This window comes from Tamandua tetradactyla, chromosome 2 (assembly GCF_023851605.1).
Source record: "Tamandua tetradactyla isolate mTamTet1 chromosome 2, mTamTet1.pri, whole genome shotgun sequence".
In the NCBI taxonomy this organism is placed as follows: Eukaryota; Metazoa; Chordata; class Mammalia; order Pilosa; family Myrmecophagidae; genus Tamandua; species Tamandua tetradactyla.
The window spans coordinates 6,127,735-6,145,819 of NC_135328.1; the positions used below are offsets into that span (position 1 = coordinate 6,127,735).

At 35.3% G+C, this 18,085-nt stretch overlaps 1 protein-coding gene across 1 annotated transcript; it reads left to right on the forward strand.

The window, feature by feature from the left end:
* Positions 1-12,772: 12,772 nt before the first annotated feature.
* On the forward strand, positions 12,773-14,494 carry LOC143655498 (endogenous retrovirus group K member 21 Env polyprotein-like). The gene has a single exon (XM_077126749.1). The coding sequence runs from the start codon at positions 12,773-12,775 to the stop codon at positions 14,492-14,494; it is 1,722 nt and encodes a 573-aa protein (XP_076982864.1).
* The last annotated feature ends 3,591 nt before the right edge of the window (positions 14,495-18,085 follow it).

Sequence of the window (18,085 nt, forward strand, 5' to 3'; positions counted from 1 at the left end):
TACTCTAGGATGTACCCAGGCATTACAATAATCTATACAGAATTAAATAACCTCTTTCTTATTTTGGGCTCCCTGTGTTTCAATTGTTCAAATGAGCTATATAGATAGATTGAGTTTGATTATGTGCTATAGAAAATTTCTGTTCCCCAGACCAAATAAACCTTTCTTCCTTTGGTCTCAAAGAGTATGTATGGTTCTAAAATACAGACATCTTCCATAACCCTGTGTTCTGGATTACTTTAACACCAACCTGATTGGCTTCTCTAAATATCAGGATAGATAGATAGGTAGATAGACGATAGATAGATATATAGATAGATAGATAGATAGATAGATAGATAGATAGATAGATAGATAGATAGATATAGATATACACACACACAAGCGTGCACACACACACACACACACATATATATCAGCCTCTTGAAATCCAGATAAAAAAATTACCACTCTGGACTTGGGCGGTTCAGTGTTGGCTCAGTGGTGAACTTAATGTGTCTGCTCTAAAAGCTTACAATCTAGGCCCTTGTTTTCTTATAAGCATTTTCTAAAGAAAGCCATACCATTGTTGTTCTTTGGTTTCTGGCTTATTTTGCCTCACCAAATGTCCCACACATTCGTTCACATGGTTCATGCCTCACGATTTCATTCCTTTTTGTAGTAGCACAACATTCATCCATAAGTATACACCATCGTGCGCCAATCTACTTCTCTGTCAGTGCATCCTTCAGCCACCTGCATTCATCGGGCATCATGTAAAGGGCCCAAAGTCCACAGTACATCAATACTCTCAATTTTATATGATTTCATTGTTCCCAAGAGAATAAAAATCAATCAACACACCCTTGCCAAATAGGAAATGTAAAACTCCTCTTAACTCTTGTTCCTCCCATTATTTACCTCTGCTGTTACTGTGGAAGTGCTGATATTTTCCTTTTAAACATAGCCCATGACATACAATAGCAGTTTTCCCCCTGTATCCTGGACTTTCCCCCTGTATCCCTCTTTGTACACAAATCATACCTTTGAAGTAGTTCTTGCAAGAACTAATTAAAACTCATAATGTGAAATGTCAGAGCAAAATCAGAGTATTACAAAAATTCACATATATGACCAAAAATTTTTGAGTGCCTGTGAAAAGGACAAAGAAGGTTGGGGAATAAAAATGACAAGAATCATATATGCATAAATAAAAACTTCTACATTACAGATAGTAAGGAAGAATTATAAAAGTAGACAGAAAAAATAAGTCAAGCAAATTCTATAAATATCTAAAGCTATATTTCTACAACAATTAAGAGGAAATCCTTCCCTTAGTAAGTCTTTCTTAATCTAAAATTAATTATGTGATTATTAAGTCAACCATATTTGTCCTGGACTTTTCTGAGGCATCGATTCCTTTCCAGTAAATAATTTATTTCTCATTGAGCTTTAATAAATGCTTAAGTACCTGACAACTAAATGCCCATAATTGTTATTTTTTAAAGATTTTATCAAATAATCTTACCTAGTTTCCTTTTAGATGAATGTCAGAAGTGCATAATGTACTTAGTATGTTATATTGGTAATGCTTTTGAAATTTGAAAAATTTATTAATTCATTTGGGACAAATAATCTATTAAAAATATGACTAGTCCCTTTTCCAATTGAGGAATTGTCTAACATAAATCTGTAGCTTCAACAATAAAAAGCCGTCTTATGGATTTGAACTCTTCATGTAAAGAAGAGGAAATATAAAATAACAAGAAGGAAGTTGAAAAATGAGAAACTTTAGGTAGTGTGACAGGATCAAGGATAAGAAAATGTGAACAGAAAAAGAGATATTTAAATAAAACCCAATAATTCTTAAATGCATCATCCAGAATCTACAAAAGTATTTACTACTAAATAAAAAGCAGGTCAATTCATACTCCTAATTCTTCCACCTAAGATAAAGCTCTGTCTGTAATTAAACACCATCATTTCATTAGAGGTGTTCAGAAAATGTCTCAAATTAATAATCAAAAAGATAGAGGTGAATGGAAAATATATTTAAACAGCAAAAATATGAGAAGGAAAAATCGAATTACAGTGGGTAGTAAAGAAAGGAGGAAAGTGAGGTGGAAGGAATATCATGAGGAAAGAGGCAGGTAAAGACTTGAGAGGTATATTAAAAGAGATGAAAGGGAAAAAATCGTGGAGAACAGATTGGGGTACAATTGAACAGAAATGGATAGACAGACAATGACTCAGGAAGACAGAACATTAGGAAATATGGAATACTAAATTATAAATTAGAAAAAAGTTCATTAAAAAAAGTAGAGGGTGAGGAATACAACTTTAAATTATGCCGAGACATGAGATGAGGAAGATATGTAAATAAAGGAAGTTTTAAGAAGTACTGAAATACATCACTGATGAGAACAGATCATCGTAAAAGTAAAAAGTAATTCTAAATGCAATGTGATCTGATACAATATTGAGATCTAAGGACAAAATTGGAAGCACAAAGGAGAACAGTGGAGAGAGACAAAGGAGGCAAAATTAAGCACATAACTGAATGAAAAGCAAGTGAGGAAACGTAGTGCATGAATAAGTGAATCATAAATAAAGAAACAGGAAGCTGAGTGCGGGAGTGGTTGTATGCATTTCTTAAGCAGTGAAGTAAAGAAGCTAGAAAAACAAATTCTAGAGAAACTGCATTTCAAGTATGCAAAAAAAATGGACAAATATCAGGAAAATGAAGAATGTAAGAAGTTATGAGAGCAAGTATTAATGAAAGCTCCATAATATTCTAATCATGTGAAAGGAGGCAGGTGAGAGTAAAGCAAAACTGGAATCTAGCTCCTGGATGAATGCATCCCCAAACCATCACACCTGAGCTCACTGGGGAATGAGGGCTGACTGAGGAAAACGGTTGGAGCATGACAGACAGGGGGAAAGGCAACGGGTAGATAAAAGAAGAATAACAGCAAACGTTTTGGGGGGGCTACTGAGCAAATGGCATGTGCTAGTTTATCCAGCCCTCCTAACCGTAGGGTAGGGTAAGTATTGCTTTCCTTACTTCACGGATGGAAACAGAAGCGCAGAGAGGGCGGTTCACCTGCACAAGTAATAATGCAAGAAGGTGGCAGAGCAGGGTTTGAACCCCAGTCTAGTATAACTAGAGAGAGAGTCCACAATTACTGCACTCTAATAGCACTGCGAGATGCGAGAACTAAGGGTATCAGAATATTTAAAAGAAAGAGAATGAAAATGGGAATGCTGTCAGAAGTTTGAGTGTAAGATGCCTGCAATACAGGAGAGGAATTCAATAAAAAAAAAATTTCCATTTAAAAAAAGAATAGAGAGCATAGAGAGGTAGGAAAAGAGAAGTAGGAAGGACACTAAGGAAAAGGATGAAATGTATCAAGGATAGAATGAAAAATATGGAGAGTGATAGAAACAAAAAGAGGACAGAGGATAAATAAATGGGTTGATAGAGAGACACATTTCCATTGGAGGAAATGTAGAAAAGAGATTTGTAACGAAATAAGAGGAGGGAGGTTAGTTCTCTGGAAGCGTCTGGTCCACGGCTCCCTGTGACAGTGTGAGAAGAGGGGACTCACCTGAGCTGGCGTCGCTGCCCCTGAAGTGTGGGTGGACGGGACTGATGGCTGTGTCTGGGGAGATGGCCCATTCCCAAGCTATAAAGCCAATGTGGTGAGCTCATCTCACACTGGGACGTGGTTCTCATGTCACCTGCACTGGCCCTGACACATGGAGAGGTGGGACTCTCTGAAGACGTATCACAGACAGGGACAAATTATGCGTCTACTGTGAATTGTAACAATTATGTACAGAGGTCAAGATAACTTTCTTGGGACACCAACTTTCCTAGATGATAAATTCTTGTGATGGGAAACCCCAGGGATATAAAATAGAGATGGGAGTCAAATAACAAAAAGTTCAATTCTGCAGTGGTGAAGCAGTAGGTTAATTAGTAATTCATGATACATCAGTTTGTTGGAATACAGGATGGTTTTTTACAGTATGATTAGCAGAAGCACATGAGAAATTTAAAATGTTACATTAAGAAAACATGAAGTAGATTTTAAAACAGTATTTAAATTTTGGTATAATTCTATAAGTGAATGCTCATGCAAGTGCATGATGATTGCAGAGAATATGTACGACTGAATATGCTCATGTTAACATGTTTCTATGATTTGTTTACCTAAAACTTTTCTTTAATTGTATCTTCTTCATAAATTAAGAATAGCAATAGAAAGTCAGGATGGGTGGAAATAACCATATGCAGTGTTCTTTCCAGGATGCTGGTTCCAGTAGGATGTTTCTTTCCTTTGACTGTTGCCAGGAATCACAAATTGAGAGAATTAGAAGTTTCTTAAATTATGGTTCATAAAAGTTAAAATAGAAATGAGAAATTGTCATCTTGAAGAACAATGAAAATATGCTCACCAGGAGACGGGAATGCTAACAGGCAAGACACTGGCTTCAGCACAAAATGAAACGTGGGTAAAAACTTCCAACTCATGAGAGAAGGAAGCATGCCCACTCCCTTAGAGGTGCATAGTTTTAGTTCACAATTGTAAAATAAATTTTCTTGGAAGGACTAGCACAAAGAATATTGAAAATCATTCCTGGAATCCCTACCCCTGGAGCTGTACTGAGCTGTGAATTTCCCAGATTGCCAGATAATTCAGCCTCCGTTCCTGGAGGGGACAGTGCAGTATCCATTCAATTTGGCCATTTAGCATCAGGGTTTATGGTTTAGGATGGGGGTGGGCATTGTTTGTGAAGGTGGTTTTGCACGTTAATCCCTGAGCCCAACAGAAATGGGCAACGGGGAATTGTGTACAAGGAGGCTTTGCAGCAGGAACTTTCAGGGACTGTGGAACCACAGGAAGATGTGAGTTCAGAACCAGCTGTGCCACGTGCTGTATGTGAGACGGCAAGGTCATGCCACCTGTGTGAGCCTCAGCCTCTGGTCTGCAAAAATGGAAGTGAAGTGGATTATTTGGAGGAGGGATTTGAGACATTAACTGGCTAACTCAGATCTGGACACAACTGTCCATCCCTCTTTCTTGTGGAATGAAATACATGTCAGAGTGGGTAGAAGGAGGGCTGGGGCAGAGTAGGGGGTGGTGCCCACCTGAGCCTATAGGACTATCAGAGACCCAGAAGTCATGACCCGGAATGGACTCCAATTCCTGGGACTCAAACAGGGTTGTTTCTCAATCAACCTTGGCAGCCCTCCAATGATCAGATGAAAAGGGAGATGGTGGAACTTCTTAGAATCATTTACGGTTTGCTAGGTTGATGATCTATGAAGAGGTAAAGAAAAATTATGATAAAAAATTTTAATACTTAAAAACAAATATAATTTATATAAATTTTAGTACATTGAAATGTATTGCACATTATATGAATTTGAATATTGTATATCTTTTTGTCTATTTTTTCATATCATGTAAACACCACCTCAATCAAGATACACCATACTTCCATCATCCCATTCTTATTATTTAAAAACACTAATGCCACTTAAATTTTTCTGTTAACTTCAATTTCCTTACAATGTGGTGGTTGCTTTTTTATTGCCAGGATTTTAGATTTCTGTTCATCATGCATCTTTGTGTGCCTTTTTTCTTGTTTTATCCTTTGTGCTGATTATCTTGCATATATTTTGACAGGTTTTTAGATGATGTCATGTTCTCACAGCACAGATACATTTTATCTTCTGGTATGAAGTTAGACTGAGGGCAGATCACCTTATTTCTTCACGTATTGAAATGATTAAAGATTGGGTTAACATGTTTTATTTTAATAAAACCTGGTATGTGTCTTAACATCTTGGTATTGCCATGCAGGAATCACTAATATGTCTTTTAAAAAGCAAGAAAGTAATATTTTAGGATTTATGGAAATTTTTTTCTGTATTCCAACAACTAGATTCTATATTCCAATGCATGAAAATCACTAATGTAGCAGAGTACAAGATCAACATGTAAAAATCAGTTATACTTTCATACACCAGCAATGTATAATCTGGAAAGATAATTAAGCCAACAATTCCATTTTCAATAGCATCAAGAAGAATATAATATCAAGGAATAAATTTAGCCAACAAGGCAAAAATACCCTATACTGAAACCTAAAGAATATTTCTGAAAACTTTTTTTATTAATTAAAAAAAATTAACTAACAAAACATTTAGAAATCATTCCATTCTACATATACAATCAGTAATTCTTAATATCATCACATAGTTGCATATTCATCATTTCTTAGTACATTTGCATCGATTTAGAAAAAGAAATAAAAAGACAACAGAAAAAGAAAACGATAATAGAGAGAAAAAAAAAACTATACGTACCATACTCCTTACCCCTTGCCTTCACCTACCACTATTTCAAACTGAATTTATTTTAACATCTGTTCCCCCTGTTATTTATTTTTATTCCATATGTTCTATTCTTCTGTTTTATTCCATATGTTCTACTCTTCTGTTTGAAAATTTTTAAATAAGTTCAAAGATACCATGTGTTCATGGACTTGAAGACTTAATATTCTTAAGTTCTCAGTAATACCCGAAATGAGTTACAGATTCAATATTTCAGCACATTTTTCTGAATTAGAAAAGCCAGTGTTCAAATTCAGATGGGTTTGGCACGGGCCCCTTATAGCCTAAACAAAAAGAACAAAGTTAGAGATTTTACACTTCACGATTTCACATCTTGCCACAGGTTACACTAACTAAGACAGAGTGGTACTGGTATAAGATAGTCCTACAGATTCACAGAGAATAATTTACAGTGCAGAAATAAATGCTGACAATTATAGTCAATTGTTGGCCATTCTGTGTCTCTGGCATTTCTCCATGAACTTTTCCTAATAAGACTTCACTTTTGTGTACATGGGAGTTTTTCCACTTATATAGGTCTTTAATTTCTTTCAACAGTTCTTCTTAATTTTCAGCATACACATCTTTCATTTATTTGTTAGAATAATTCTTGGTGTTTTATTCTTTAAATGCTATTGTGAATGGAATTTTCACAATTTCATTTTTGATAGAATTGCCGTTGAGTTTTGTAAATTACTTGCTAAGTAGAGTATTGCTAAACTTGTTTGTTAACCCTAGTAAGTGTTTTGTAGGTTCTTTAGGATTTCCTGTTAAAAATATTTTGTCAATATTTTGTGTGGTTTAAAAGATATAGAAAAGCAAATGTATGACAACAATAGCACAAAGGATAGGTAAGAGGAATTGAAAGTGTAAAGTTTTCTACCTCACATGAAGCCATATAATATTATTTGAAGATAGATTGTGACAAATTAAAGATGTATATTTTAAGCCCTAGAGAAACCAAGGGAAATTTAAAAGTAGGTATAAGTTATAAGCCAATAGTGGCATTGAAGTGAAATTTTAAAAATTACTCAATCCAAACGAAAAATAAGGGCAGAAAAAAGAAAAGTGGAACAAAGAAAAGATGGAATAAACAGAAAACAACCAGCAAGATGACAGATTTAAATCATCTATATAAATAATTACATTAAATGTAGATGGTCTAAATGTACCAATGAAAAGACAGAGATTGTCAGATTAGATTTTTTTAAAAGTAAGACTTGACCATATGCCATATACAGGAAATCCACTTTAAATGTAAAGATATAAGTAGGTTAAAAGTAAAAAGAGTAATATATCTTCATATAGCATAAAGATATTAACTAAAGAAAGTTGGAGTGGCCATATTAATATAAAACAGTAGATTTCAGAACCAAGAAATAACTGTGAAGCTCACAAATAAAATGTTGAGTGAAAGAAGCTAAGAACAAACAACTATATATTATATGCTTCTATTTTTATAAGGTACAAAAGCAGGAAAAACATTGTAGTCATGATAATGTTTATCCTTTGCTAGGGGATGGTGACAACTGGAAAGAAACACAAGGGAGCTTTTAGAGTCCTGATAATATTCTCGTTCTTGATCTGAGTGTGGACCACATTGATGTGTTCAGTTTGTGAAAATTCATTGAATCAAAATTTTTGATATGCAACATTTTCTGCATTTATATTAAACTTTGAGAATAATGATTAATGATGGCATTAAAAATACACAATAACAATGGCGTGTCAGTCAGGGGTGAGGGATAAATGTGTTCTAAGGTCCTTTCAATAAAGATGCTAACTAACATTGGAAAAAAATATATTTTGTCAGCTATAAATAGAAAGAGTTTTATGTCTTTCTTTCGAGTTTGGATGACTTTTCTTCTTTTTTGACTATTGCCTGTACTTTGTCCTCTTGTACGATGTGAGTGGCAGTGGTGAAAGCAGACATCCTTGTCCCTTTAACTCAGAAAAATGTATTTTTTCTTTTTGCCTGTAAGTTCAGTAATAACTGAGGGTTTCTCATATTTGCTGCTTATCAGGTTGAAGAAGCTCCCTTATGTATTTCTAGTTTGTTGAATGTTTGCATCATAAAGGTGTTTGAATTTGTCACCCGTTCTTTCTGTATGTATGAGATGGTCATGCCAGTTCAGTCCTTTGTTCTAGAAATATGGTGTATTGTGGTGATCAGTTTTCAGATGCGAACCCAACCTTGCAATCTTGAGATAAATACCCCTTGGTCTATTGTGTTTTCCTTTTTATTTGTTTCTGGATTCAGTATTCTAGTATTTTGTTGAGGTCATTTGAATTTTTATTACCAGGGTTTTTTGTTTGTTTGTTTGTTTTTGGTAATAGCTGCATTTGGTTTTGATGTTAGGGTAATACTGGCCTTTAAAGCAGATGGAGAAATAGTCCTTCTTCTATTATAATTTGGAAGATTTTCAGAAGTATTGATATTAATTCTTTAAATATTTCATAGTTCACAGTGAAGCCATCTGGGAGTTTTTTAATTTTGTTGGAAAAATCTCAATTGCTAGTTCAATCTCTTTACTGCTTATAGATGCAGTTAGATTTTGTGTTTTTTCTTGAGTCATTTCTCATAGTTGTGTCTTTCTACAAAGTTTTCTTTTTCATCAAAGTTATGTAATTTGTTGGCATGCAATTGTTCATTGTATTCCCTTATAGTTTTTTTTAACCCTGTATGATTATTAGTGATATATGCATTTTTGTAACAGGATTAGTAAAGTATTCCTTCTCTCTTTGTTCTTGAGAGTATTTATATATTTGAAATCTTTTTATCATTATCTTTTTATCTTGTAGTTTTATTGATTTTCTGTATATTTGTCCATTCTCTCTTTTATAGTCTCTAAACTTCATAATTTCCTTCTTTATAGTTGCTATTGGTTTCATTTTTGCTATTTCTAACATGAACCAGGAAAGTTCAATGACTGATTTATGTAGTTCTCCTTTCTTAATATAGTCTTTTATATCTGTAAATTTCTTCTACACATGGCTTCAGCTGCATCCCCTATGTGTCGCTATATTGTACTATATTTCCCTGTATCGCAAATGATTTTTTTATTATCTTGTGTTTTCTTTGGTAACCCATTGGCTATTGAAGAGCATTTTTTTTGACATTGGCATATTTGAGAATTTTTCAATTTTCCATTTATTATACTTGATTTCTAATTAAATTTAGCTCCATTGTCATCAGTGAGTATGCCCATATGATTTGAAACCTGAGGATTGTTTTATTCTTTAACGTATGGTTTATCTTTGAGGAAGTGTTATGTGTACTTGAGAGTAATCTGTATTTTGTTACTGTTTTGTGAAATATTATATGTAATTCTGATAGGTCTAGATTGTTTATAGTGTTTTCACATCATCTATATCCTAGACATTCTTCAGCCTAATTGCTCTACCCGTCTTTGAAAGTGGGACATGGAAGTCTCCAAACATTATTGTTTCAGTATAATTTCCCTGTAATAATAATAATATAAGCATATTTGCCGCGTCCTCTTTTTCCTCCCCGGTTTGACACGGTTCCCTGGAAGGAAGGGCGGTGGCAAGGCCTTCAACGCCCCAAAAGAGGACGAGGCATAAAATGGTGTAATAGAAAAATACTGGGATTAACGACACTAATTGTGTGTTTCTTGTTGCTGGTTGTGCTCCAAGCATTATATCAAAACGAATCAGAAAGCAAAAGAATTGGAAAAAATGATACAAATTGTACAAATTGCAAAACCTTGTTAATGACTGTTTGGAAAAAATTAGGTTGGGACGCCCCCATTAAACAAGTCATGCTGCAGATACAGCAGGCAGAAGTGCTTTTAGAACAAGTCACAGAAAAGTACCCCATAGAAAGTAAACACTTACAATTAAAAAACCCTGCATTGAGCCATCCTAGAAATTTACTCCCCACCACGGCACCGGTCCATTGCTATAAAACAATAAAAAGTCTAAGTAAACAATGTAACCTTTTAATCAAAACAAGCTAACCTTTAACCAGATTAAAATAGGTCTTGACATATTGCCTCACCTGTAGAATAATAGGAAAAGAAAGTCTAAACTCAGAAAACTGCAAACACAATGTCTGTGGTTTAAGCCAATATCTTGCTGCTATTAAAATCTTGTGTAAGTGTTCCTAAGAAAATCAAAACGTATACTTTCGCTTTGCTTCCCTGAACCTGTAACTTTACCTAAAATGTAAGCCATGACACAACCATGATTCTGTGATACCTGTTTCCTTGCCAAAAATAAGGGTATAAAATCAGTTAAGCAAAAATAAATCTAAGCAACTCTTCTCAGAGGAAAGTTCTCTAAGCTGTCTCTTGGTGTTCTTCTCGCGCCGACGACCCTCCACACCTTCAAGCCCGTTCCCTCTGCTGCGGCTGGACCGCGGAAGTGGCGCCCGAACAGGGACCTGAAGGTAAGCTTTCTCTTTTACGGGAGGGTATAAGGCTCTCGCTATAAGGCACTGCAGGCCTCTGGCTACGGTCAGGTACTTGGGAAGTACGGATAGAGCGAGTAATCATGGGACATACGGAGTCTAAGGAACGCTCCTTGTTTGTAGATATAACAAAGCATATGTTGAAAAAGAGAGGTATAAATGTTACCGGCAGACAGCTTAGAGAATTTTTTTCTTTTGTGCAAAATGTTTCTCCCTGGTTCCCAGAAGAAGGGACTGTTAACTTAGATACTTGGCAAAAAATAGGAAAACAAATGAAAGAATATTATACTAAAAATGGACCAGATGGAGTCCCTATTGATGCTTTTGCCCTATGGAATGTCCTTAAAGATAGTTTTGACCCCACACATGAGGCTATTTGCATGGCCAGGGAAGTGGCAACTGAAGAAGAGCAACCATTAGTTACAGCTATGGCTAAAACAGGCAGTTATACCAGTATAGAGAGGCCTCCTGCTTATAATATACAGAAAGACCATTCTAGCTCCTCAGAAAGTGAAAGTGAAGCAGAGTCAGAAAGAGAGGATAAACTTAATCCTTTTGAAGTAGATGAATTGGAAAGAATAGCGGCTCAATATGAACATAACAATGTCAGTTCCTTCTTCAGTGCTTCGGCACCTGAAATAAAAAAGAAAAAGAAACCTAGGCCACGTTTGAAGCCGCAAGCTTGTGGATAATAAATTTAACTGCATTTACAGGGGAAATTAAACATAATTTTCCCTCGGATCCTATACTGCAATTTATACAAAAACACCCTGTTATATTTTCACAAAGGTGTTGTGTTCAACCCCTATCCTCCCCAAGAAAATTAATTTTCACTGACGGGTCTGCTAAAGGGACGGCTGCTATATATTCCAAAAAACTTCAAAAACAAATACAGACAAAAGAAAAATCAGCTCAAAAAGTTGAATTATTGGCAGTGATAGAAGTCTTTAATTTGTTCCCTCAGGCCTTTAATTTATACACAGACTCTCTTTATGTGGCAAATTTATTTCCTGTTATTGAGACAGCTTATATTTCTGAAAATTCTACTGTTAGTCACTATCTTTTAACATTACAGCAACTCATCCACCAGAGACAGTTTCCCTTTTTTGTAGCACATATCAGAAGTCATAGTAATTTGCCAGGACCATTAGCAGAAGGTAATGCTAAAACTGACCAACTTACTAACTATGTTGCCTTTCCAGTACAAACTCCTGTTAGTCAAGCTCAAGATGCACATAAACTGTATCATCAAAATGCTACAGCATTAAAGTTACAATTTAAAATCACTCGGGAACAGGCTAGACAAATCATTAAACAGTGTCCTATTTGTATAACTCACCTGCCACAGTTGCATACTGGAGTAAACCCTAAGGGTTTAAAACCCAATGCTTTATGGCAAATGGATGTAACTCATATTAAAGAATTTGGAAAGTTAGCTTTTGTACATGTTACTATTGATACTTACTCACATGTTCTGTTTGCCTCCGCACGAACAGGAGAGGCTTTAAAAGATGTAAAACAACATGTTATACAATCTATGGCTTATATGGGAAAACCTCAACATATAAAAACAGACAATGCCCCTGCATATGTCTCAAAAGGCTTTGAACAATTTTGTCATCAGTTTCATATCAAACATACTACTGGAATACCCTATAATCCCCAAGGTCAAGCGGTGGTGGAAAGAGCCCACCAAACATTAAAGCACCAAATTACTAAACTGCAAGATAGTGAAAGTAAGTACTTATCGCCTCATCACATCATTAATCACAGTCTTTTTGTCATTAATCACTTAAATGCAAATGAAAAAGGTGAGACTCCAATGAGTAGACATTAGAATAAAATTATACAGCCTCAAATTTTAGTAAAATGGAAGGATGTGCTAACTGGACAATGGAAAGGTCCTGATGTGTTACTAACCTCCGGACGAGGATATGCTTGTATTTTCCCACAGGATGCAGAAACCCCAGTCTGGATTCCCGATAGGCTCATTCGGCCCATATCGGCGCCCATCCCGGAGAAGGAACAAGAGGAAAGCCCCTCTTCCTCCGCAGTGGAAGAACCCGTCATCTTACCCCCAGGAGAATATGGATGAAGATCTTGTGCCTAGAATGGAAGATTTATCTCTCTCTTCTACCCTGCAGGCTCAATCTACCAGACAAGCTAGTCTGCCCACTTGGGGGCAGATAAAAAAGCTTACTGCTGACGCAGAAAGGGTAGTCCTAATAACCGGAAAAACTCCTACTCCTATTCACCTGTTTCTGGCTATAATTGCACTTCTTTCCTGTCAGGTATCTGGTTCTTCTGTAAATAAATCATATTGGGCTTATATACCTAACCCACCACTTTTCCACCCCACTGCGTGGGGGGATAAAAACTTAAAGGTCTTTACTAATAATACCAATCTTATGGGAGGACTCCCTAGTTCACTTATTCCTTTTAAAAGTACTGATAATGTTAATCTTACCGGATATGCTGATGAAGCCCCTCTATGCTTTGTAATAACCGGGACTCCTCCTCCTGGCTGTTTGCCTATCAATTATCGGTCATATTATACTGATTCCCCAAGTCATAAAGGAACTAAAAGAAGCATCTGGGGGCTCAACATGATTTCTCTTGGGTACCATACCTACAATGAAAGTTATGTAAACCTTTCCTCAAATTTTAACTCTTTGATTGAGTCTTGTACAGAAAAATATCCTAAAAAGGACATCTATTGGAAAAATATTCACTCTACAGGCTATCCCCGATGGCTTGAGTGTGGCTTTTTGCATAAAGCAAACATATATTACCCTGTAAAAAGTAACCTTACTATTTATGATTTTTCAGTCTCCTCACCTAATTATAATTATACTGCATATATTATAAATAATACAAACAAATATACTTATAACAAGAGTCTACCTACAGATGGGGAACCCCTTACACGGTGGTTCACCCCAGGATTAGTGACCCCCATTTATCAAAGTAGTGCTTCATCCCATAATCGAACTGGTTTATATAATAACTTATTTCGTCTGCTTGCTGCTACTAATATGGTGTTGTTATATCGCCCATCTAGTTCAACCCCTGTTCCTTATGGCATTCGTGCATGTGTAAATGCACCTCATGCTATTCTAGTAGGAAAGACTCACATGTTTAATATCACACAAATGAATAATGCCTATCATATCACGTGCACTAACTGTCTCCTTACTAATTGTATTAATTCTGGCTTGCCAAAAAATTATACTACTTTTCTTATTGTGCATCAACCTTCTTATGTCTTATTACCTGTTAAGTTAAATGAACCATGGTTTGATGATGTTGGCTATCAAGTTATGGAAAGGCTGAACAACTTAATGAGACCTAAGCGTTTTGTAGCTACGTTAATTTTAGGAATTACCGCTCTAATTAGCATTATTGCTTCTTTAGCTATATCAACTACAGCCCTCATTCAAAATCAACAAACTGCTCATCATGTAAATACTCTAACTCATAATATTTCTTTAGCTTTAACCCTACAAGAAAAATTAGATAGAAACTTAGAGACTAGAGTAGACGCCTTAGAAGATACAGTTATTTATTTAGGAAACCAGATTCAAAATCTAAAAACCCAACTTACCACCCGGTGTCATGTTAATTATAAATGGATATGTATTACCCCAGCACCCTATAATGAAACAGAGCAGTCATGAGAAAAAGTAAAAATCCATTTACAAGGAATATGGCATAACACTCAACTAGCACCAAATATTCTAACTTTACAACAACAAATAACTGACATAAGTAAGGCACATATAACAGAACATGAAACCCTAGCAAACAGTCTTTGGTCCTCCTTACAAAATCTTAACCCAATTATTGGATGGCCCAATGTAGTAAACTTCGGCATTACTGTGACTATAATATTAATTATTATTTTTTGTTTTCCTGCAGCAATCAAAACCATAAAAGCATCTATCAAGCAAATCGAGAGAGTCCAGCAAAAAGAAATTTTAAAAAATAAAGGGGGAAATGCCGCGTCCTCTTTTTCCTCCCCGGTTTGACACAGTTCCCTGGAAGGAAGGGCGGTGGCAAGGCCTTCAACGCCCCAAAAGAGGACGAGGCATAAAATGGTGTAATAGAAAAATACTGGGATTAACGACACTAATTGTGTGTTTCTTGTTGCTGGTTGTGCTCCAAGCATTATATCAAAACGAATCAGAAAGCAAAAGAATTGGAAAAAATGATACAAATTGTACAAATTGCAAAACCTTGTTAATGACTGTTTGGAAAAAATTAGGTTGGGACGCCCCCATTAAACAAGTCATGCTGCATATACAGCAGGCAGAAGTGCTTTTAGAACAAGTCACAGAAAAGTACCCCATAGAAAGTAAACACTTACAATTAAAAAACCCTGCATTGAGCCATCCTAGAAATTTACTCCCCACCACGGCACCGGTCCATTGCTATAAAACAATAAAAAGTCTAAGTAAACAATGTAACCTTTTAATCAAAACAAGCTAACCTTTAACCAGATTAAAATAGGTCTTGACATATTGCCTCACCTGTAGAATAATAGGAAAAGAAAGTCTAAACTCAGAAAACTGCAAACACAATGTCTGTGGTTTAAGCCAATATCTTGCTGCTATTAAAATCTTGTGTAAGTGTTCCTAAGAAAATCAAAACGTATACTTTCGCTTTGCTTCCCTGAACCTGTAACTTTACCTAAAATGTAAGCCATGACACAACCATGATTCTGTGATACCTGTTTCCTTGCCAAAAATAAGGGTATAAAATCAGTTAAGCAAAAATAAATCTAAGCAACTCTTCTCAGAGGAAAGTTCTCTAAGCTGTCTCTTGGTGTTCTTCTCGCGCCGACGACCCTCCACACCTTCAAGCCTGTTCCCTCTGCTGCGGCTGGACCGCGGCACATATTTTCATTTAGTTCTTCATCATGGCATTCTTTCATTATAAATACATATTTTCTAGTGTATCATATGTATTTCCTTGTTTTTCACGTTTTCTATTTTTCTTTTGAGTAGGTTTCCTAACGATTGTCCCCAGAATTAGTTTGCATCTTAACTTAAAATAGTCCTCTTTGAATTAAAACCAATGCAATTTCAGTTGTATACAGAAACTTTGCTTTAATACAAATCTTCTCTCTCGCTTCCCTCTAATATTGACATATATATTACATTTATTTCTTATTTGTTTTTAATGCAACCTCATTGCTCTATGCAATTTTATTTTATATAAAGCAAAAAAGTTACAAAGAAATTTATTTATATTGTCTCATATTCAGTCATGTATTTAGGTATTATATTCCACATGGGTTAACTGAAGAGTGTCACTTCACTATCAGCCATCAGGTGGTGGTGGAATTTGGATTTCTGCTGAGGTCTAAAGTGCTGCTGCTGGGACTGGGAATGAGTCACACGATCTAACCAGATTGCACAGAGAACCGTAACTGAACTCCTAATAGAGGGAACCTTTTCCATTGGCTCATTTTCTCATATGAACATCAACATCAATGGCCTTATAGGTAGAGGAGCAATATTTTCAGAAAAATCATCCACTGTCCAAAGTACCACCTAATATTATCTCGCCAACAAATCCTAGTTCTCACAAGAGGTGAGAGTGGTCTCAAGGTCTAAGTCAATGTTATATTTATGAGATTGGCAATACTAATATGTTTCCCAGATACATTTCATTGGCAGATCAGATTAGTTACCTTGAAAAGTTAGGCGCCTTAAATTTGAAGCAGATATCCCAGGTTGGACCCCGCATGCAGGTCCAATGAAAGAAAAACATGTTTCCTGCACTTAAGGAATCAATGTAGGTACCAATAATGTATAATTGGTATTAAATACATTATATAATGCATTATATTTGTATTGTATTATATATAATACATTATATAATATGCATTATTAAATACATTATATAAGAAAGTGAAGAAATAGAGCATACATGCAAAACTTTTTTTGAGAAAGTTATCTAATTTCTACTCTTAAGGCTTATAAATATGAGAATCCTGAAATACACAGATGAGTAACTCAGACAATCCAGGAAAAAAAGGACATAAAGAGCTCATATCAACTTACTGAGGTATAATATACACTTTTGCCTTCCCAAGTATCCATAATATTAGAAATGGGAAATATAATTAATTTAACCTCCTTTATTATATGCCACATATAACCACAGTAAGAAAAAAAACCCTCAAGTAAAGTTTCAGTATACTGTTTTTGTTAGTTTTCAAGATTTCAAGCTCCCTAGTAGTTTTTGTCATAGTTGAAAAGAAAATTTGTTCAGACCAGACATTATGTATAAGTCATCACTCAAATATCAGAGCGTCTCCCTGTAATGAAATGAAGCTGTAGTTAAGCAAAATGTAGTTACACAAAATGAAAACCCCCAATGCTTTTCAAGAACTATATTTGGATGTCATTTTCCTCTTATTAACATGAAGAGTGTTTTCATTTTGGAGTAGTTTCAAAAGAACATATCAAAATTGGGGTCAACTACAAAAGCCAAGGACCAGTGATGGCACCAGCCCCAAAACACCAGTCTTCACAGAGAAAGTATCATATTCTTCCACTTCGGTTAAAGAGAAATGTTCTCCACAATAAATAAATTTGAGAAATAAATACTAGTGTCATTTATTTAGTGCATTTAACCCAGAAATATCCTGAATTTATTTTGATACAATTTGGGTCTGAACTGTAGTATATATTATACTCTATCCACTGTGTCAATTCAGCTACAGGAAAATAGGTACAGCCATGGATAAGACTGTATGTAAACATTCACAAAGTGTAAACATATCTTGAAAACGCCTCTGATTTGTGTTTAAATATATCTTCAATGAAATATTTAATATAACCAATAAATAGCAAACTGCTAAATAAACCCATGGATTGGAGGGAATTCTAAAGGAAAATGTAAAAATCTGTTGAATTGAATGAAAATAAAAATATAATATTTCGAACTTTTTAGATTCAGCTAAAGCAATGTTTAGAAAGGAATTTATAGCATGTAATATACATTTTAGAAAGGAAAAAAGCTATAAAGTTGTTGGGAATTGCATCATACCTACCACAAAAGTTAGGTTCAGGTCCCAGGCCCTGGCACTGCGAATGTGTACTCATCTGCAAATAGATGTTTTGAAGTTTTTATTAGTTAAGGGATGCCCAAACTAAATGAGGATGCACATTGACCCAAGATGGGAGAAGTCCTTATTGGCAAAGGGAAGGGAAAGGACAAAGGGAACCACAGGGAATGTTCAACAGGAATCAGAGGAG